The following is a 23,425-nucleotide window of genomic DNA, read 5'->3' on the forward strand; positions in this document are numbered from 1 at the left end:
CTCGCACAGAGCCACACTAACCAGGAGACCCAGAGCAACAACCTTTAAACACAGATAAGCTGACATGCTTTCAGTGGAGAAATGGATAGGTACATTCTCACTTGATGTGAATCAGGACAAGCTCCAAAGAACTTCACTGATTTACATCAGTGAGGATTTGAACCCTCAGTCTCTCAAACATGCCTTTTATCTTTACTACAGCACGTTGTTGCTACTGATACAAACCAGAAGTGGAATGCATGCCAAACATCACAACAATATCCAAATCCAAACAAAGAAACAAGACACAGAGAAACATGCTAAATCTCTTCCTACCCAAATAAAAACATGCTTGGAGGAGTTATCCACTCCGATACATGCAGAAATTTAAGAAAGGGGAAGGGACCCTTAACTAAAAACCAAGACAGAATGAACTTGTGGGATTTTTCTTTAAAGAGATCCAGAGGGATGGAAGGGAAAAAGGCTTGGCCTTCAACATGCTGAAGATCTGTGACAGTATCTTGTAGCACAGTCAGGTTCTGAAAATCTGAGAGCTGTGGAAATCACAACAAATGGTTTCTGATCACTGCTGCAAGGCAACAGGCAAGTGATTTTTCTGACACTTCAATTAGCCATGCAGAATTATCTCCTCATTAGTGGAAAACCACATCATTTCACACCTCGATGACTGCCTTGCTTTCATGCTCCATGGCATTCAATTAAGAGAGAGTGAGTCATCTACCACCATCAGTTCAGCACAAATACGTACTCAGGATTCAGTATCTGTCTCCAAATTCACACATGTATCAGAAAAAAAAAAAAAAAAAAAAAGGTTTTAGATGAGAAAGATCAACTTAAACTGTTTTCAAATAAATGCAGAAATTTTATCTTGAAAATATACTCTCAGGAGAAGTATAGACCTAGAAACGTTGCTTTCTGCTCACCTCCAGAAAAGAGCAAAGCCTGTGAGGCAGTGACTTATATTTACATATATTATATATTACATATATCATATCAGTGACAGTTGACTTAGGTAAGGGTCCTCCTAAATTACACCAGCATGTGATCTGAACCAGGCCCTACATATCGTGCAACCCGAAGACAGCAAAGTTGTCATCACACCAGCATATGTGCAATGGTAACTGCTAGCATAGTTCATTCTTTCTTGGAAAATGTGCTGTCAGAACTATTCCCTGACCACACAAGGGTGACTGAACTTCTGTAACATCCCTATGGAACAAAGCAGGAAGACATGCAGCACTGAACCAGTAGCCTTCTCTGACTCTCAGCTGCTTTTGCACAATCATAGTGCTGGGAACACGCAAAAACCTATGGCATCAAGCAAGTGCACTGGTACTTGTTCAGACTTAAAGAGGCTTAAAAATACTTAACATGCATAGTGGCAGCTGGGCTTTACTGTGGATTATTTCTGCAGGAGACATGCATAAATAGAGGGAGTGAACAGACCAGCACAGAGGAAGAGAGCAGTACATTATACAGGTAAGCTCCATGCCATGGAAGGTCCCACTGGGGAACAGCCACGCACCTTGAATTCAAAAACCAGGACTAAGTGTCCAAAAATAGAAGGGAAAATGAAAACATGAGGCTGTCCTTAAGCTGGCATACTAAGAATCCTTCGGAAACCCCAAGAAATATTAGTCAAAATTGGCTTCTCATTTCCCCTCATTTTCCTTGAGCACCCCTATTGATACTTATCCCAAATTCCCACCAATTATAGTATAAACACACAAATGGGAAACATAGCAACAGTTCAACTGCATTATCTAAAAAAGGAGGGACCAATTCCTGTAACTGGCATTTTAATTCAGCATTTTGCTGTCACAAGTGGGTTAATTTTTTGTGACATCTTTGACAACTACATGGGTGGTTACCATGTACAGGCTGTCCTACAAAGCACGTACAATTTATGTAGTTACATTATCTCTGAAACTTTTTTCAAACCTAATTCGGAGTATTATCTTGTGTTTAATGACTGACTCCACAAATGAATTTGTGGTCGAGAAAGGGTGGTCTACTGTCTACACGCACATATAAATGCACAGGCACACACCTATTAGTACATTGTGTAATAGAGGAATATGTGGCTTTGTGTACAAACATGCAATGGGTAGAAAAATGCAAGTGATATGAACATGCAGAAAACACTTGGATACCATAGATAGTATCAGCATTCAATGTTTAGCATACAGAATATTAGCTACAGAGTGGATAACAGAAAATTTGGAAAACAAACTGTAGGATATCAAGACCAATGGAGATCAAACACTTGACAAAGCAAGCAGGGCAATATATGGGAAGAAAACAGAGCTATAGGAGCTCTAGGTGGGTGGCTGACAGCCAGACAGGCTGATGCATGATGGTGAGATGAATAAATAGTAAATGCCAAAGAGCTGAAAGTAAAGAGGAAGGGAACTGGATGGACAATAAACACGCTCTTTCTCAGACTGGAATATTTCTTAATATCATTCTCTTAGTAGAATCTTCAGGCTGAATATGGCCTAAATATGTCCACACTGCTGCTGCTGGCCTTTTGAGGAATTCCACTGTAATGCTTCACTGGAGTTTTTACTGAGAAGAATGTTAATGTCCTGCCAGGACATTTCCCCGGTTACTCAGGATGGAGCAAAGAGTATTCTGTATTATTTCTTGCTTCCGTCTCTTGGATTTTACATTATTTTCCAAGAAGGGCTATCAGCCAGTTTCTCTGCAGAAGTTCTCATCACATCGACCTCACTGTAGGATATGGCTGCAGTTTCCTGAAAGAGGGTTGCAGAACCACAGCCTACCAAGATATTTGTGTTCTTTTAAAAACCCTTTGGCTAAATGGCTTTCCCCTCTCTCAACCAGCTGATTAAGTGGTCTTACAGTGCCTTTGCACCCTTGAGTTCCAATAATAAAGCATTTCAATAATATCACAGGCCAGAAATAATACAGAAACTAGAGCTAAAAATCTTCATATTGAAGTCTGAGATCCCAGGTACTCTCAGCAGAGGAAACAGGTGAAGAAACGGACAACCTTTAGTGGTCAATCCATTTTCCCAGCAGTTGGCACTGCAGTTTCCCATTGAACTAGGTCACCTAATCACTCGTCCTAATGTTCCTTTGAGTTTGTATAAAGAAGGGTGGTGCAATCTGAGACTAGTAGAAGCCAGGAGAGGAAGAGCAACTGACGCATGACACAGACAAGGGTCTTTGGTAAAAAACATAAATTTTCTTAAAAACATTCAACAGAATGGAAAACTTGCTTCTGCAAGCCATGCTCCTATGTGCAACTCATTTCCAGAGGCAAGACAGTATCTTATCCATGATTCATCAGCAGTTGCTGCACAATCTGGGTCCTTCAGCAGAGGAATGTGAGGTTGGCACTTGGTTTCTCTTATGTTCACTCATTTATTTCCACAGCCTTCTCATGCCTGATGTATTGCCATCCCTCCTCCTCCAGGACCCACATTGTGCTACGCAGGCAGGGCTCCAGAACCAGAACAAGAAGGAACAAAGCTGCAGTCTGAGTGCTCAGCTTTCTCAGAGCTGGGTTACGTGCTCGCTCTGCAGATTAGTTGTCAATCTTGCACAACATTCTCCAGACATGCTGCCAGGAAGGTCCCTCCAACTAGTAAAATGGCTCATTTTCTGTGACTTCTGAAGTAGTTCTAAACCAAAACCTGAGCACAATGCTGGGAAGGACCTTTAACAAGAGAGACCCTGCTTTGTGGTACCTTAGTTAGTAACAGAAAGGAGGTACCTGTTGTAGCCACAGCTTCCAGAGGAGGGGAGCGCTGTTCTCCAGCCAATCCATACACCTTGATTTTATAGGAAGTGTTAGCTTGGAGGCCTTCAATCACAGCACCTAGGGAATCTCTAGGAAGGAAGGTTTCTGCAGGGGACCCAGCTGCCAATGACACTTCCTTGTACTCCACCACAAAACTAGTGTAGGCTCCTGTGTTCACATACCATGAGACACTAAGGCTGTGGTCTGTAACCCCTGAGACCACAAGGTCCCTCAGTGCATTGTTCTCCATCCCTGAGATCTCTGGGGCAACAAAGCTCCCAGAGCCAGAAAGCTCCTCTGGGTCAGGAGTCATTGCCTGCATTAGGGTTAGACTACGTGAAGCTACAAAGAAACAAACAAGCAAATGACAGTGTGAAATATTCAGTCTTTCCATTTCAGTAGAATAAAATAACATTTAGCTAACTGGTCACTTTATAATTTTTAGCATCCCTTGAATGCAGAATCATGGACATCAGTATAAAAAAGCTTTCTATTGAGCAACACTTCATCCATATAAAGAAACAGAAGCAACATAGGGCTGCCATCCTGCGGTGTGAAAGATTTCATGATGTGCTTTGCTAAAGGTCTGTGAGCTCTCAAGGTTTTGGCCACCTGTGTGCGCTAAACTGTGGAAAGATAACCAGGAGAATGTGAGAGAGGAGAGAGCACCAACAGAACATCTTCAGTTCTGGGGCTGAAATAAACCTTACTCTCAGTGACAGATGATTCACTGTGCAAAGAAACAAAAATAATCTGCAGGAAACGAAAGCACTGAAGCTTCTGGATACCTGCAGGCAGAGAAACCTAACCAAACTATCAAGAGGCTGGGGAGACTATAAGATGAAAAACTGGAAATCTGAAGAAGCAAAGGGAACTGAAAGAAAATGTTCTCAAGCCTCCCACAGTCCCTGACTCCCATGCTCAGTGAGGACAGCACATGCCCCTCTGAACAGCAGGACTGTCTCCTCCACCCACCAAGAAGAGCTAGTCCAGGCTTAGCTGTGCTACTGGCACTTTCCACATCAATCATTGCTCTCTCTGCATGGTTTCTCCAAAGCACTCTCCTCAGCAGTGCAATGGACCTGAGTTCCCCCAGAGCTCTGCAAGAGAGGGCAAAATAACAAGTTTGTTTTGCTTAGCCTGAGGACTAGAGGACCCCCCAAGTACTGGGAACACGGAAGAGGAGGCCTGGCTAGAGGCTGGAGGAAAAAGTAAACCAAAGAAGTGATCTCTTGTCTTATAACCCCCAGGCTTACAGAGCACTTCTGCCTCCCCATGCTCTTGTGTTTGGATTTGCCCATTCCTATACAGGAGGAAGGTCACTGAGGCAGGTTATGTCAACTACTGCTGTTGCTTCTACACAGCACACTGCAGAGAACTCGTTGTTTACTGGCTGATCTGAGTAAAGACATAAAACAAATGCGCTGGTCAGACAAACTTGTTACAAGAAAAATAATAATCCAAAGAAAAAAGAAGGCATCTTTTGGGACTTTGGAAGCTGGTGCTGGAAAGACCAAACTGTGAAATTCCACAGCATGTTGTTTCTGCCTTTTCACCCTCTACACGTACTTCTTTTGAGACTGTTCAGTCTTCAGACTGATGGGGAAACAGATAACTTTGGAAAAATTGAAGCCTACTCACTCAAGACACATAACCTTCAGCTTCTTTTTGCATGGATGTGCTCCAAGACTTCCTAATTTTTCCCTACATGGGACACAAACCAGACTTATGCATCAAATAAGTAATTCAGGACTAAATCTTTTCTGTAGTTTACACCATATCTTATAACTCTCTCCTGTACTGGATTACTGACTCTGTAAATTCATAGGTGCTGCTGGCATGAACACTGCTAGGGAATATGGCACTGTTGGTTTTTGTTGTTGTTGTTGTGTGTGTGTTTGTTTGTTTGTTTTTTTTCCCCTCGGGTCAGTTGTATACAGTTATTAGTTTGTAAAATCCACAACTTCTGGCACGTGGTTACCTCATAGGTGGTCTTTTGTGGAGAAAAGGCTAAAAGCCTATGTGCTAAGGAGACTAATTCTAGCCCAACTGATTCTGATTTTACTGCCTCTGCTGCCTTATAGCAATTGAGGCTATGCCTCAGAAGATTTAGGCTGAAGGCACTTAAAGATTCAGGACTCATTTGTATTCTATACTGAGATATGATCTGTATGCAACCAACTTTGGGTCAAAAAGTTTCAAAAACAATAAAACCTTATTCAAGAAGTGGTGCGTTGATTCTAGTTAAATAGAGTTGTTTGTACAAATGGAGATGGCAGAAATGGACCCTTTCTTTGCAGACAAGTAAAACAGTCATGGTATCCAATGAAAACAGTGACTGTGACCAGATTTGTGACAATAGCTTGTTTCTGCTTTTGGATGAGAAAAGTGAAAAAGGGCAACAACAGAGCCCTGCTGACCCTGCTGAAGCATGATGGGTGGAGGCATGCTGTGAAGAGAATTCATTAGGCAAGAACAAGCAATGTTAAACACATTCTGGTTGCTCTTCCTCTTGGTTTTTGGCTGTAGAAAATAAAACAAGTTATAAGACACAATGTACAAAAGCACAGCCTCATTTAAAACAAAGGACAAGGTCTGTATTTTCTCCAGGACAAATAGCTTTGTTCTTTGTGAGTCTTCTCAAAAGGAAAGCAAGAAATCCTTGAGAATATGGAGCTAAACACAGTAGTAAGGCAAATACACAGCTATCCCTCAGTGAACCTGTCATGCTAGAGAGAGCTAAGTCTGCTCTGCAGGCAGTGGATGTTTTCATGCAGTTCCCCAGAGACGGCTTACAAAATCAGGTGAAGTTTTACTTGGGCTAGTCAATGACCTTGCACACGGCACTCATCAAAAGCTTTTACTCACCAGTTGATCCCTTGACAGTTGTGGGTTTGCTTTTGTGTCTGCCCTTCTCTGCCACCAGACTGATGGTGTATTCTGTCCCTGCCTCTAACCCTCGAAGGATAAAAGAGGTGCTATCCACAGGGATCTCCACTTCATTCTTCCTTCCAGAAGGACTGACGTAAGTGAGGCGGTAACGATCAAACTTGGCCACTGGTCTTCTCCAGCGAAGTGACAGGGTGGTTTCTGTGCGGTCACCGACTTCCAAGTCCTTGGGGTTATCAAGATCTATGGGTCAAAAAAGCAAAGTTAAGCTGTCTTGGTACTGCTCTGGGACAGTTTTTCAGGCATCTGTAGACACAGCAGCAACTGTACTGGGTGCCTAGTGACAGCTCAGAGTCAGATCTGCCATCTGAGCTTTTGAAGCCCTGCTGCTTGAGGTGGAGGAAGATGAAGTTCTGTTTTACAGACACACCACACTAAATCTAAATTTCCACCACTTAAATTCACTTCAGCAATCACTACATGAAGAAGAGAAAGAATTTAATCCCCTACAGCATTCACCCAGGGAGAAAAAAAAAGGGAGTGTTGTAAGAAAAGTGCTGTATTTGAAGGATAGTCAGGACTGTTGAAACCCCTGAGGCTATACTCTTTGTCCAGATGACGTTTCAGCCATAACCACCATTCCTGCCAGAAACCCTCACAGCTAGAGAACAATTATTATAAAGCAATCAATTATTACTATGGTGAATAACCAAGAGTGTTAAGAGATCCTGGTACAGGAAAAGAAAGCCAGAGTCAAAGATCAAGATCTCTGGGAAAATACTTTTTCTTTCATTTGTAGGGAAATGTCCCATTTGTACCAAAAAGAAATCAAGAATTTTCTAAAATATTTCTTACAGCATTACTTAAAAAGGGAAGAAGCACCAGAGTGGCTCCAGCTATCTGCTGCTTCCTGCAGAGTACAAGAGAGGATCAAGCTACTCACCAGTGCCAGCATTAATGGTAGCAGGAGCACTTTCCCTGTCCTGTTTCACTGCTGTCACTCCAATGCCATATTCAGTTCCAGGCCTCAAACCTAAGAGATAAGGGATAGAAGCATGAGTCCCTGTCCATGGAATTTGCTTATTGGCATCTGTTTAAATAAACGAGTCTGAATATATGCAAGATTAGATACATGCTTTTGTGCATATGCAAAGAGTTGAGGTTTCAGTTGCCCTCCAGCTGACCTGAAGTGAATAAATCCTTTTCCACAGACTTGCCAGAGGATACAGACTATGGCTGGCTGAGATTACATGCTGATCATTGTGCAAATGCATAGTCAGAGATAACTTCTACTTTCAAGAGATTGCAGTGTAGGTACTCCTGCCCCGAGAAAGAGATCCACATTAAATGAAGAAATCTACCATTGTAGGCCAGTGTGGCAACTTGCACACACTCGGAAAACCTGCAGGCTGGCATCAGTAAATACCATTCCTAGCACATACAAAAGCCTCTTGAACTTAAAGATGTCAAGCCATCTCTGCGAAGATATGTAGCAACCTAGAACCCAGGCGAGTGACTAGTGGGGTTCAGAGACGCACATGGAAGCAAAATGGCTACACGTCTGCTGTTGGCTAGTTATCCATCTGAAGTACATAAATACACATCACATGGACTTTAATTTAATCATTTCTACTCAAAATGTGTAACCTCTGCTTGTAGCTCTTATGTATAGTTACCAAAAGGTTTTTTGGTCCTGTGCTCAAGGGTGATGGCAGCAGCATGACATTAATAACAATCTCCCAATTCCCTTACCTGTGAGTGTAGCTCTGGTTGTTGCTTGGCTGCCCTTTGGCACTGTGATCTCAGCATGGTCTCCACCAGAAATGGGAGCAAACTTAATTCGGTAATTATCAATGTTTGCATGGCTATTCTTCCACTCCAAAGTAATGCTATTGTCTGTCTGTGAAACTCGCTTCAGGTTTCGTGGAGCATCCAAGTCTGTAATAAATACATAAATAAATAAACACATAAATAAATGGAGTAATGCTCTTATGACAACACACTCTTATGACAGCCATTTTTAGAAACTCAATATGATTCATGAAGCTGACAGATTTCCTCTTATATGATGCCACTATATTCTCAACTACATTAATTAGATGTCTTTTAGCATGAAGTGTAGAGTTTGCTAGCTTTGGGAAACAAATCAGTGGAAGAAATTCACCATTTATCTCCTGAAACAAGCAAAAGAAAACCATTTCAACTTCAGTAATTAATTTTTATTACAAAATACATAGTTGTGGGAAAACATATTTGGATGAAATAATACTTTACAAATACCTTAGCTTTCCAAATGAAAAAAAGTTGCTAAGAAAAAGTAAAAGACCAACTCTAGAATGTCTGTTCAGTTAATATCTTGGGCACATGGCTGAAGGGAACTTTAAATCTCAAAATGCAAGGTGAATATTTTATAGAAATGCAATAGGCTTTCCCTGTTTATACCTATGGTAGGCTCAAATCGTGCTCTGAATAAACTGCCACATTTTGGGATGAAATGGGAGGTAATTCGCCATGTACCATCTACTCAGGTCCCTTAATATATCCAAACATTGACAATATGCTGAAGGACCCACATTTTCATAAAGCATTCACAGGATAACAAAGGAGCAAAGAAAACTTAAAAAAAATACATGAGAGAAAACATTTGCAGACCTGGAGAAGGAAAAAGAGCAATGTTCTCTGCTAATCTGCTATGGGTTTAGACAAACAGAAATAAGGTCTTTGATGGAATAAGAACCATGGAAGATATTTAGCTCAGCAAACAGAGAAGTAATCCGGAGGAATTTGTTTTATGGAGTAAAGATTTATGGTATGATAAGCAAAAGCTTCTAAGTGACTTAATAATATAATTCCCATTTTCAAAACACATTTAGAGACTGGAGGGGCCTAAATATTTTGATGAGCCAGTAAAGTATACAAGACACAGAAAACCCTCCATTTTCATGTACCTCTATAATACCATTGTTTCTGTGTTGATCTTGTAACTATTAACTCAAGCAAGACAATGCAAACAGCACAGGAAGATTGATGGTGATTACATTAAACTCCCAGAAATCTGGATTGGTACCCAAGCTTCCTACCTGTGACAAAGACTTCTTTCATGGGGTCACTTTCCATGTCCCCTCGCCGAGAAATAAGCGTCACTTCATATTCTGTGTGTGGTCTCAGGTTTCCAATAGAATATTGGTTTTCATCCTCAGAAAGGTCAATGGTAGTTCTGTCCCCTGGAACATCCTTGGGGCCATAGGTGAGCTCTATGCCTTCAATTTCAGCCAAGGGTTTGGACCATGTGATCAGAGCTGTGGTGTCTGTGACATCTTTTGCCTCAATTTGGCTAGGGGCATCAAGCTCTGTAACAAAAGAAGAAAATGTCTTTTTTTTTTTTTATTTTCAATAAAGCTTACCAGAAAACTATAGCACTTAGGCTTTTAATTGCTTCAGAACAAAATTAAAATGAATGGCTCCTACAAACTGAAGCTTATCTTCATATTTTTCATCCTTTACTTTTTACAGCTGTAGAAGAAAGTGCCAGATGGAGCCAATTCGTAAGAAACAAATTCATAAAAATTCATTAACATCTGAAGTTGCCAAAACAAAGACAAACAGAAACCCTAAGAGTCCTGCATAATGGAAGCTCTCCCCTAAGTAATTTCTTTACACCAATACGACCAGGAAGAAAGAAGTTCTAGTTACTATTGATGCACCTTTTAAAAAAGGATAAAAATAGATAACTGCTAGCTACCTTCTAAATAAAATTAAATTTACTTTCCTCTTCAAAAAGGTAATTTAGGAAGGAATTAATTTATCTTCATGTCTTCCTTAACAGCTCCAATGCTTCCCACCCCCTTTTTTTTTCTTTTCCCTATATAAAGCTTAGCTTTCCAAAAAAATTTTAACACTACCAAGACTACATCAAAAAGCAACTGTTTAATTGGTTGCACTATACCAATACAGGTTATGCTTACTTGTGGTTATCACTTTGGATAGTCCTGGTCCCCTGGTATTGTTTTTCACTATATGAAGGGATACATTATATTGTTGCCCTGGTGCCAAGCCTGGCTGCATATATGATGTCTCTGGCCTTTTCAAGCTGCTGGTTATATCTCCATTATCGTCCTTTTTCTGTAATACATGAAACAAGCATTTATTATAAAAACAAAAAATTCAGGATCTTTCACTTGGACAAGAACCAAAGCTTCTGTACAAAGAACATTGCTTCCTTACCATATTACGGAAGACCAGCTCCCAGCCATCAAATGAAATGCTCAGAGGATCCCACTCTACCTGGACAGATGTTTCTCTAACAGATTTGAATTTCAGACCTTCTGGAGCAGGCAGATCTGTGACAGAAATAAATAAATAAATAAACAAGTAAATAAATAAATAAATAAAGGGGATAATTACATGTGCAACAAGTAATAAGTGAGGGCACTGGGGTGGGACAGCTACATCTATCCACAGCTATAACTTTCCACAGCTTTCCATAGTTTTTCACAGCTATATCTATCTGCCATGTAGGGAGCTGTATCTGAGATGTTTTAACTCACTTCACAGCTAGGTATTCTGCCTTTGGACAGACATTCCTCTGACCTGTTCTAGATTTCACCTTAGAATAAAATAAATGCCCTCGAAATGCCTGTTTTTGCCCTCTTGAAAGAACCTCCTGTGGCCATTTGAAGTTAGGTGAGATAAATCCTGCCCCAAGTCTCTCAGAATGAGAACAATGACAGAAGTCAAAGAGCATCTTTTGAGACTGGCATGTTGAGATATGATTGTGATGGGCACAACACAAAAAGGGAAACGGACAACAAATTATCAGATAAGCAGATAGAAAAGCAAGTTGTGGTAAAACACATGGAAGATGTAAAACCAATATAATCTCCATTTTAGTCAAAAGATTTTGAATCCAAGTGATTTCACATTACTCTTATTGTACTTTCTGTATTTATTTATATATATATATATATTTACTTATTTATTTTCAGGAAGCATTACCAGAGTTTATGAAGAAACTGAGGGTTTTAATTTACAAAGACCCCACAATATTCATTGTCTTGAGATGGCCTCAGAGAGCAGAAGAGCTAACAAACATTACTTTTAACACAGACATTGGTATTGAAAAAGAATAGAAAATGAAAGTATGAAGGCTGTCCTTGTCCAGAACAGAAGGTGAGCAGGAAATAGAAAATACAAAAGGAAGAAAACCCTAACAAAAATAAATGCTTGCTGCAGAACAGACAAATGAGTGAATAAAGAGAATATTAAACTCACATGTTGCTACTCTGGCACTGACTGGAATACTCTTCTTGTTTTTAAGGATTGCAAAGACACGGATAAAATATTCCACACCCGGCTCCAGTTCATGAATGGTGGCAGATGTCTGGTTTCCTGGTACAGTGAACTGCAGATCTAAGCCACCACTGCTGGTAGGGACATAGGTGACAAGGTACTCATTGACGAGATTCTCATGCTTCCATTCCAGATTTACAGTTTTATCTGTTACATTTGTTACAGTCAGCTCTGTTGGAGGAGACACTAGGGAGGGGAAAAGCAAAACAAAACTTTTCAAGGCTCAGAAAATAATGACCTACCCAGTTTCACATTTTCCCAGAAGCAGTTTATAAGAATCATCTAACAAATAGGGAATGGGGAAGCCATGCCACACAAATTAGCCACTTGTAGAAAGGAATGTTCAGTTGATGAAGACTACAGATGTTTCCAAAAGTCATGGGCCAATTTCTACTTTCATACTTGCATATAACCTATGGCTGACTGTGTTCCAGATCCTCCTCTCATGGCTACTACACAAGACTACTATAGCTGGGTCGTTAGGGATTCAGATGATTAACTCAACTGCCAGCAACACACGATTTTATAGTTGGAAGTGCTGGGGTTTGGATATACAGAATTGCACAGATTTTCCACAGTAAAATAAAACATGATTATTTTTGTAAATACTTTCAATAGATTACTCCCCATTTGCATGCACAAGGACACAGAATGTGGCTTGGGAGCCTTCCAGGAGGAAGAGATGAAAAATGGGAATTTCTTTCAAATCGTATTCATTGTCTTTTACAATGTTCCCAACCCCAAAGTACTCTTTGATTACTCTACAAAGATCTTAGTTCTAAAATACCTCCCTTGGGATCTCTTAAAAAAAACCTGCCTCCTTTATAGCGTAACACCTGTCATTATCTAGCTGCCAACATTTTCTATCGATTTCCATAGAGTCAGTGGTAATGGGAAACTAACCTGGTTTTATAGCTAAGTTTCCACTCCAGTTGATTCCATTATTTTACTCTAAGCTTTGTCAAATCTAACAGTATATATGTTCCATGTATATATATAATACACACACACATATATATTTTATTTTAGTTAGAAAAATCAATTTGGTCACTTGAGTGAGAACCAAGGCCCCTGCAATAATCCTGAAAGCTTGCATGACAGTATTTGTGACATCTGGCAATTCCATCATGATGGGTGTCTCATACTCAGATAGGACAATCTTATTTTCTGCTCATGCCTTGCCTCCACCAGGGATCCAGCTCAAAGGTCCATCTTCAAAGTAAGGTCCTTGGGGTCTGAGCCCTTAGGGTCTGACAGCATACACTGTCAGTGCTATGCATTTTGGTTTCAGCTCCCACAATAGTGATAGCATTGCAAATGCAAGTTCCCTTTGTACTGGTCCAGTGTGGGACTGTGAACTAGAAACTGCAAGAAGTACTTGATACCTAAGCTCTTTATTCCCTGAAGTTCTTACCCACACCGCCTCATTCCTGACAGCATTATTTTTTAGGCAAAATTCTGTCCATATTCTCTCGACTAATTCTGCTTAGTATCTAAGTAAGAAGTTTCTGAATTCACCTCCCTCTTTCTCCACAGCTAGTACAGTTTCTTTAAGATGCATCTTTTTAGCATCATGAGAAACCAAAAGGTAATAGTGACAAACACCCATCCGGTGATAGCTACAGCTCCAATGGCATTGTATCAGGAGCAAATTTGGAGACAATAAATCGACTATTACCATTATTAGCCTTTTAGATTGCTGACCACCACAATTCAACAGAAACCACTACACTATATAACCCTGAAAAAGTAAGGGAGGTGAAGTGCTTTCTCTCAGTGCTGCAACTCCATCAATTCAACTGTTCAGACTATGATGAAGAAGAGCAGAAATAGCTACATGGAAGACATTCATGGACCCTCCAAGGCTGATAGATGGACACAGAGGATTACCCAGGGGAAGCAGATGGAAAGGGTCATTGCAACCTACCATCAGAGCAGTCGATTCCCATGTAACCATCCTCGCAGACACACCGTCCATCGATGCAGCGGCCCACATTGTTGCAGTCATTGGGGCAGGACCGTTCACGGCAGTCTTCCCCAGTGAAGCCCTCGTGGCACACACAGCGCCCGTTGACACAGCGCCCACGCTGGTGGCAGTCGTTGGGGCAGGACAGCTCACCACAGTCCTCCCCTGTGAAGCCATTGTCACACACGCAGTGCCCCTCCACGCAGCGCCCACGGTTGTGGCAGTCGTTGGGGCACCTCAGCTCACCACAGTCCTCTCCCGTGTACTCCTCGTCACACACACACTGCCCATTGATGCAGCGCCCGTGGTTGTTGCAGTCGTTGGGGCACCGCAGCTCACCACAGTCCTCCCCCGTGAATCCTTCGTGGCACTCGCACTGCCCGTTGATGCAGCGCCCGCGGTTGTGGCAGTCATTGGGGCACCGCAGCTCCCCACAGTCCTCCCCGATGAATCCCTCGTCACACACACACTGCCCGTTGACGCAGCGCCCGCGGTTGTGACAGTCGTTGGGGCACCGCAGCTCCCCGCAGTCCTCGCCGAGGTACCCCTCATGGCATACGCAGCGCCCATCCACACAGCGCCCACGGTTGTGGCAGTCCTTTGGGCACCTCTTCTCACTGCAGTCATCCCCAACGAAGCCCTCGTGGCAGACACACAGCCCGTTCTCGCAGCGCCCATTGCCATTGCAGTTGTTGGGGCAGGTCAGATCCCCACAGTCCTCTCCGGTGTAGCCCTCCTCACAGAAGCAGGTCCCGTTGACGCAGCGCCCACGGTCAAAGCAGTCGTTGGGGCAGATGAGCTCGCTGCAGTCCTCACCGGTGTAGCCCTCATCGCAGACACACTCGTTGTCCACACAGCGCCCGCGGTTGTGGCAGTTGTTGGGGCACAGGGGCTCGCTGCAGTCCTCGCCAGTGAAGCCCTCATGACACACGCACCGCCCACCCACGCACCTCCCGTGCACGCTGCACCCATGGGGGCAGAGCTCCTCACTGCAGTCTGTGCCTGTGTACCCCTCAAAGCACACGCAAACCCCATCCACGCACTTGCCTTGGTCGTTACAGTCGGAAGGGCAGGAGGCCTGGCTGCAGTCCTCGCCGGTGAAGCCCTCGTCGCAGATGCATTTGCCCTGTAAACACACTCCCCGGTTGAAGCAGTGGTGCGGGCAGGTTGGTTCAGAGCAGTTGGGGCCTTTCCATCCAGGCTCGCAGACACAGCCGCAGATCTCGGTGCTGTAGTTGCCATGTCCACTGCAATAGGGTGTCGTGTCCAGGCGGCCTGTATCAAGAGTCAGGAAACCCGTTACCCCCTTACCTCTAGGATGTGTTAGGCCAGTGTGACACACAACCTAAAAGGGTCTGATTTTCCCTGTTCCCTACAGGTCTGATTTACAGAATCACCAAAGGTTTTGAAAGACACGCTCCCACTCTCTCGTAAGATTTAGTTTACCAGGAATGCTTTAATTCACACTGCTGCCAGGGAAAAGCTGCTGCCAACTAATAGCTAAATGAGCATCTTAGATTCCTCTGCTCTTCTCAAAATCTCTCTTCCACTGACTAAGCAGCTTTCCTGACTGCTTCATTATGGCACACACCCGTATTCACCAGAATGTGTTCTATGTTCACCAGAACATAGAAAGCCAGGCAGCACACTGTGTCATCCACAGTGAGACCAGATCTGAGTTCAGAGAGACAGATTACAGCTGTACCTATGTTTTCTCTATCTTATGACCAGCGACTTACCTCAGTTTAAAAAACAGCAGGAAGTATACTTTCTTTTTACCTCTCAAATCATTTGTGCTCACTAGTACTCATCTATTGCTTATATCCTGCTATATTTTTATTGGTCTCTGTTAAGGAAAACTTGGACATGAAAACAGTTACATTGGCAGCCTGCTTAAGGGGACAAAACATGGAGCCAAAAGCTTAGACTGTGTGAGTTTTAATCTAAATTCGACACTGACTGTTACCTTGTCCAAGTGCCATACATGCTCAATGCCACCACTACAAGGCAGCCCAGACAGACTCCTGACCCCCAGATCCACAAAACTGCAAAACTGTGAATGAACCAAGCTGGCAAACACATTCCCACTTTTGATTACATTTCAAAATTAACAGGTTGACTTTTGCTCATTCTTGAAACAGATTTGAGTATCTACTCTAAACAAGATCTGCTGCCAGCGTAAGAGTTTCCCTGAGAGTGGCTCCCCAGTCTGCCTTACCTTCTGCTGTCTGCGAATTAGGACAGCATCCAGCCCCACTGGCACACTGCTCCCGGAGGGAGGATACCAGCCCCTCCAGCTCCTCTAGTCTGCTCAGCAGATCCTTAATATCTGGGGCAGCTGCACAGCCACAAGCCCGGCGGGGGATGTTGATACGGTGAGTGAAGACAATCTGGTTCTCATCTTTCACCGTGTGCTCCTCGTAATTCTTGACAGGCTCAATTTCTGCCTTTAGGTCTGCATCACCACTTGCTGTATCCAGGTCCACAGAGCAAAGGGAGCCAACAGGCAACTTAATGTTGTAGACATGGTTAAAAACGAGGGGCTGGCTGTCCTCTGGTAAGGTCACATTTAGCCCAGTTTCCCGCTTCTGCCTGATAATTCGCTTGATGAGTCCACCACTGACATGCTGGTACAGCAAACCTAAGATTGCACAGGCCAAAACCTGCATGGGGAGTCCCATTGTGGCGTTCAGTTCCTTTTCAAAGCTGATGGAATCCTATGTTTCTTTGGCCTTTGTAGTCTGGAGGGGAAATTGGACAGCCAGTTCAAGCCAAGTTGGATTTCCTTTCCTTTTCTGTCACACTTGTTTCCTAAAACAAGAAGAAGCAGTGTAAGAGATGATCTGCAGCTATTCCACCCAACAAAAGGCCAGTGGCACTGGATGTGTGCTGGTGTCCCTTAAAGAACATGGCTGTGGTGCTGCTCAGTGTACGATCTCACTTGATCAAAATTGCTGAACTTGCTCTTAAATTACAGTGCAGATAGAGGTATGTACAATAAATCCATGTTCTGCTACTGTTCAACTCATGGTAGAAGTCTGCATTTCCTTCACCCGCTAGGGCACTGCTTGAAGGATACTGCAGGCTGGACCATGTGAAAAACTTGAGACACTGTCAAAAGGCCTATTAACACTAATAAGCCCATAGCAGCCCTTTTCCACATGCTTTAATTTGTTTCAATTTCTAGGGAATCTGAACTCTAGGGCTTGAAGCCCAATAATAGGTTTTACTACACTGACGATCTGCCTACAGCATGAAGATAAACAGAGCTCTCTGAAGAACACTGCAGGTTAAGGGTGCTAGTGTCAGTCTTTGCATCATCATTCTAGCAATATTTTAGCATAAAAGTAATGAGATGCAAGAGATTATCCCAGATGAGGCTCCAACAAGGGAGACACCGTGTAAGAAATATCAGCAGAAATATAGGAAATCTATCAAACCATTGAGTACAATAGAAAACTTCAAAGGACAGGAGAGCAAGCAGGTGGGTAGGAGGGAAAACCAGGGTAAAAGAAAATGCACACAGATACACCAAACTGGGGCTGGAGGGGAGGGAAGAGAAGGAAAAGAAATCCTTTGATCATCTCAGTTCTCCCAAAGAAACAGAAAGCTTTTTATGAGTAGAGGTGTAAAAAGTCTTTTTAGCAACCAATAAGCCTTTTCATTACACAACATTTCTCAGTGTCTTATCTTTCACCAGCAAGTATTTCACTCAATACCTTGCATAGGGTTGCAAGCACCTGGCTGGGATTTACTAGCTCTTCCTGAAACTCACTCTTTTCAAATAGCTTCAATATTACCTCTTCCTCCTCAGTCTGAACCCATTCCTTTCAAATTATATGAGTCAGGGGAGCTGAAAGACATCTGTTGACTTCCATGCAGAATCAGCCCTTTAGCATGCACAGTGAGAACTAAAAGCAGTTAATGGACAGACTAAACAAGTGTACCTCTTAAATGTCATCTTAATATTTGTTTTTCTTTCTGCTCGTTTAAATAGTTAGGTCAGTGACTGCGCTTTCACTAATTGTAAGCTTCTTCCACTCTTCTGCTTCCCACAAAGTATATAGGATCATTTTTCCCATATTATTCCAGCTGCTTTTGTGAAAAATAACAATCATACATCACACACTTTACTGAAGTAACTTTGTGTAGACAATGTTGAGCTCACAAGGAGTGAACTTCACCCCTTTTTATTGGCAAATAAATCAGAAGTAAACATGCAGTGGTGGAGGCTTTTGTCTTGTGGAAAAGCATTCAGCTTGAAGCCATTTCTAACACTTACCCTGTTTGTTCAAATATGTCTGCAACCCCTATCTGCACCAGAGGAGATCACAATTAGATTAGATTAGGTAGCTAATAAAGAGTAACAGAGACAGACATGGTCCAGGCCTCATTTGTGACTCAAGCCAATCCCTAAATAGGGCTGCAGTTCATGAAACATATTCAGGACAATATCTGAAGTGGGATTTAACTTTCAAGCACCCCTATATGTTTGCAAACTGCAAATTCCATGCAGTGGAATCCCATGTGCTAAATACGTTTTGCCCTGAGACAAGGTTATAGAGCTGAAATTGATGCTTAGTCCTCAAGTAGTTGTTTAAGGTACACACTGCTTGAAAGAACAGAACAAACTATGCACCTAATTCTCACTGAATTTCAGTTTGAGTCTCAGTTTATTTATGGCTTCTGTAATTCCCAGCCTACAAGAATATTGGCCTTGTCCAGACCTAGAAAGCTGATGGAAGTCTTTCTGCTAACAGCTGTGAGCTTCCATACCATTTTATGGGGATACAAACTGCAATTTTTGTATATGACTGGAAAATAAAAGCCCTGCTTCTGACAAAAGCTATTCACTGTTGCCTTCACTACAGATGAAAGCCACACTAATACTATTAGTTTTACTGGATATTCATCACATTAGAGTCAGCCAAACCTCTCAGCCTACAGACAATACTCAAGACATAATGTATCTTGGCTGACTTCCTTTTGAAGTTTATGAAGGGTGGTCTGGAAGAAGCATTCCAGTGTCTGATCTGTGACCTCTGTGTTTTGAAAGTGAATGTGATGTCTGAGCTAATTTGGATCAGGTGTTTCTCCTCTGATCTGCCAAGGGCCCAGCACGATAAGCTGAGCTCCACTGCTAGATCTGAGATCTACAGAACAAGACACCTTCATACAATTATTTGTACATTAGCCTTATTTTTGGCTGGAAGAAAAAAGATGCTGTCCTCCCATCTAATATCCTTCAAACATATCTACATAACAGCTCAGGCCATGATGGACCACCCAGGAAGGCACTTCTAGAGAAAAATGGAAGACAGCAATTGCCAGGCTCAGCTGTTCCTTCATTTATTTTCCAATCTTCTTCCTTTCAGAATGGCCCAAGTAGATTTTGCTTAAAAGTTGCAGACACACTACCTCTTGGAGACAAACTTTTCTTTGCAAACATCAGCTGCTGGATTATTTACAGGGACCTAGAAGTCTGGCAGCAAGAGTCTGCAAATGAAGGTGACTTTTCTCATCATGAGCTTGGACGTGCTGCAATGCATATAAAAGGTGTTCGGTGATGTTTGTGGCATGTTTGTCAGATATGCTGAGTGACTTGTCTGCCTCAAAATGTGTTCTATTTTACAAGCAATTAGTCTAATAAGAAATCCTACTTGTTTCTTACGAACTGTGCCCCCTAATGTCTTACTACCATCCTGACTACAACATGACTGCTTCAAAAATCTTGGCAATGACTATGTGGTTCTGCAAAATCTTCTGCTTGTCATGAAGAACACTACATTCTAACAGCTCCTCTCATCCCACCTAATTACTGGCATCTTTCTGTGGCCATCACCCTCACTGGGGCAAATCTTATCTTTTAGTTCTCTCCTTGTAGATCATCCCATGCCAGAGAGCCTGCAACCACAAAATAAATAATAACAAAAGGCACTGTGGCTTCTTACACCTGTCCTAATTTTACTGGATGAGATGTGACTTCCTGCAGGCCTGAATTTTGCAGTCATGTCATTTAAAGTGTTGTGGCTAAAAATTAAGAAGCTAATCATGGCATTTATGCAGTACTAGCTGACCCAGAACGTATTAGGAAAAGGAAATGTCCTGTATGAATAGTAAGTGTAAATATTAGATGTTATCCAAAGAGGGAAAAAAAAAGACCATTCCTAGAAAAACACTCCTTAAAAACATGATCACTACATGGTAATGCCCCTAATAATATGTGGTGGAAGTGAGATGGACTGTCAATAGCACAAAGAAAAGAAACAGTTTTCATTTCCACTACACGCCCTTTCATCTGAGGATCTCAAAGCGCAACATCTGTTTGTCTGATTGTCAAAAATGAGAAAATATTAAGGTTATTTTTTGTTTTAGATGACTCCTTTCCCCTCATTGACATCATAACTTTTCCAGCACATTTATATTTAATTAAAATTTGTTTCTTAATAGGAAATGGTCAATCCATCTTGGAAAAAGCTGAGGAACTCCTGAGTCCTAGGAAACACTCAGCAAAGGTAACATATGAATATTTTCCTTCCCCACAGATGTATTTGCTGGAAACCAGCAGGTGTGAGAAATTAAATTAATATGTTTGCATAGTTTACAGTTCTAGTTTACCGCTTTGGTCTCTCTTGCAAATTCAGGAGTGGCAGAGCTGTAAGATTATTTGCCAGCACATGGAGCGATAAATATGCAAATGAGATCCCTGTGTGAGTTTAATCAAAACAGATTGCAGCAATGAAGAAATGGAGGTGTTAAAAAAATATCTCAGCTGTCCTTCTTAAAGGAGGCAGAAGGTTGATTAGATTTGCTCAGGCACCCTCTACATGTCACGGCTTGGAAATTAGACTCAAAGAAGGCATGATGAAAAAAGAGGGAGAAAAAAGACTACAAATCCTCTCCAAACAGATACTTCCAACATCACAGCGGGAAGGGATCACATGATCTCAGCATATATTGTATTCAAGCACACCTTGTTAAACATGGATGGAAGTATCAATGGGAGGGATTCTGACAGAGGGGAAGACTCAGTTGAAGGAGAGCCACAGCCCTCTGCAGAAAGCAGAATGGTGCATTTTAGGGCTTAGTAATTGCTCATGTCAAAATAGCTTTCTGTGATTTTTTAACAGAAGAAATTCTATATTTCAATAATTTCCAGCAAGGTGTGATCTAGCCATCTGTTCCTTCAAGACTGGGGTATACAGCAGTGCCTGTGTCTCACTGGCCTCATGATATCACAGTGCTCTTCTCCTTATCTATTGACACACAGACAAGAGTCTCGCTGGGAATTTGATGGGACCTGGGAGACTCCCTCATTGCAGACACAGGGAATTTGTGCATTTTCTACAAGGAATAAAAGCAGTACTGTTGCAGAGGATTAATAAATTGAAGCAGTCTGCCAGTGTGCATTTTTACAAGGAAGATTTTCAAAAGATGCAACCTTTTGAAGAAAAATTGCTAACAATATAACTTTGCCAAGAGCATGTGACTCTAGAGGCTCCAGGCATCTTCTCAAACAGATGGATTAAGTCTGAAGTAAATTGAAATGTTCACAAAGAAAGAGACTGAGGGAGACTGCAAGTTTTGACACAGCAGGCCAAAACATGAATAGTTCTGATTTCATCATCTTTCACCGCTGTTTCCATAAATTTGTAACTACAGAAAATCATTTTCTTTCCATTCCCAATTGCAACTGGGCAACGGAATCAGCAGGGAGTCTCAGTGTAGGTCAAACTATACTATGTCACAATTTAGAGCTGAAATGCATAATAGTCCTGAAATATCAGTGACAAATGTTTCCAGCAGACACATCCAAAGCCAAATTGTTGCTGTGCTTTTCTCCTTTATTTACATTGTAATCATTTTAAGGAGAAGATTTTTAAGGCAGCCAAATCTGACTCAGAAAACTGGAAATATAACTCAGAAAATCCACTGTTTTCTCTGTACGTGCAAAGAGAATTTGCAGTTGTTTCAAGAACAATCAGAGACCACAGATACAAACAAGACTTTAGGAGGTGAAACTCCAAGGGGCAATATTCATAATTCAGAAATTTTCTTTGAAGTCTTAAGTCAACTGTAGAAGCAGAGGAAAACCTGTTTTCACAAGTATCAGGGAAGAAAGAAAGAAGCCAACTCCCTTATTCCCAAAAGTTCTATCAGCTGAAATGCAGTGTGATAAACTGTAATCCATCCAGGTTCCCAGTTGCACAGTGAGGATTTACCTCTAATTCATGTCCAAACAACTTCACGTCTATCTCTGGCCAGTTCATGAAGAAATTCAGTCTTGTGTGTGTTCTAGGGATTCCTATGACATCCCTACATTTCTGTAGGGAGCTGGGTTTTGTTTGTTTATTTATTTTTTAATTGAAAAGAAATCCCAAACCTGGTAAGCCCCCAAGCAAACAATGGATCCAGACCCAGTGATCCCGCCTGTTTATAAATGACAACATACAAAGGCATGGATTTCAATGCCTTTCTCCTACCCAGCTCCAGATTTGCAGACTGAACCTATTCCTGAAAATCAAAAGGAGAGAAAGGATTAGCCAAAAAGACCTTTCTGCCAGTGGATGCCCAACAACACCAAGAGGAAGAAAGCACTCCATGGAACAATGGTACAGAGACAGAGGCAGAAAGGAAACAACTGGAAAGGAAGTTTTTAAATACGCTCAACTAGAGAAGCACAAAATCTAAAGACATGGGGTGATATGGGTAATAAAATCCTCTTTCTGATACAGAAATGATTCAGCAATATCCCTAAGTCCAGAATGAGGGTCCCTTGGCATCCACATGTGTTTTGGGGGGAAAGAGAGGGGGAGGAAGGGGGGAAAGGAGGCAGAAAACCTTTTTTCCAAAAGTTTTAGCAGTTAAAATGGAGAGACAAAGCCTCATTCCTCCATTTTAAATATGGGAAACTGAGGCACAAAGAGACACTGAGACACCTGAGCTCCTAGAAGCCTCTGTTTTAGGAATAGGCATGTCTCAAAGCTGAAAAAGGGCCCAGTTTTGCTAAGTCTCATCACAGCAGTTCAAGCACAGGCACCTCACAGCACCAGACCCTAGAACCACACTTTCTTTTAACTTATTCTGCCTTTATGACTTCAATTCTTACTATTTAAGAACAAACTGGCATTTTCTCTTTGATGTGGTTAAGCTCCCACAGCTCAGAGCTCTGGATACATCCTGAAGCCATCTGCGTTTCATCCAGTGCTGGCACTGGATGTTTGCAAGGAACCTTGGTTCCTGGGGCTGAGAACACTCACACAGACCGGCACTTTGCACGCTGAGATGGGAACTGATTTTCGCAATTAATTCTTGATCGATTTCTGAGCTCTCCTAGATTAGAGTTGTCATGTGCAGAATGCATGCATTATATGTTCTGCGGGCCTCATCATGCCAATGTACGTACTCTTATAAATAAAAGATTTTAGACTACCATAAATGAGCCCTGCAGT

The 23,425-nt window shown here is 42.0% G+C and overlaps 1 protein-coding gene across 4 annotated transcripts in view; it reads right to left on the reverse strand.

Annotated features, from left to right (window-relative positions):
* The window catches only part of TNC (tenascin C), a 73,559-nt gene that overhangs the window by 30,582 nt on the left and 19,552 nt on the right, over positions 1–23,425 (reverse strand). For 3 of the 4 annotated variants that reach the window (XM_082775732.1, XM_082775733.1, XM_082775734.1), the window contains exons 2-10: positions 16,192–16,784; positions 13,935–15,248; positions 11,930–12,193; positions 10,883–10,998; positions 10,624–10,780; positions 9,739–10,008; positions 8,411–8,596; positions 7,602–7,691; positions 6,638–6,901 (exon numbers count right to left, since the gene is read on the reverse strand). In XM_082775732.1, coding sequence (XP_082631858.1) covers positions 6,638–6,901; positions 7,602–7,691; positions 8,411–8,596; positions 9,739–10,008; positions 10,624–10,780; positions 10,883–10,998; positions 11,930–12,193; positions 13,935–15,248; positions 16,192–16,654 — 3,124 coding nt within the window. In that variant the 5' untranslated portion in view covers positions 16,655–16,784. The remainder of the gene's footprint in view (positions 1–6,637; positions 6,902–7,601; positions 7,692–8,410; positions 8,597–9,738; positions 10,009–10,623; positions 10,781–10,882; positions 10,999–11,929; positions 12,194–13,934; positions 15,249–16,191; positions 16,785–23,425) is intronic. The other variant, XM_082775735.1, reaches the window with a different exon arrangement.

This window comes from Aythya marila, assembly GCF_965140915.1.
Source record: "Aythya marila genome assembly, chromosome: 19".
Classification (NCBI taxonomy): Eukaryota; Metazoa; Chordata; class Aves; order Anseriformes; family Anatidae; genus Aythya; species Aythya marila.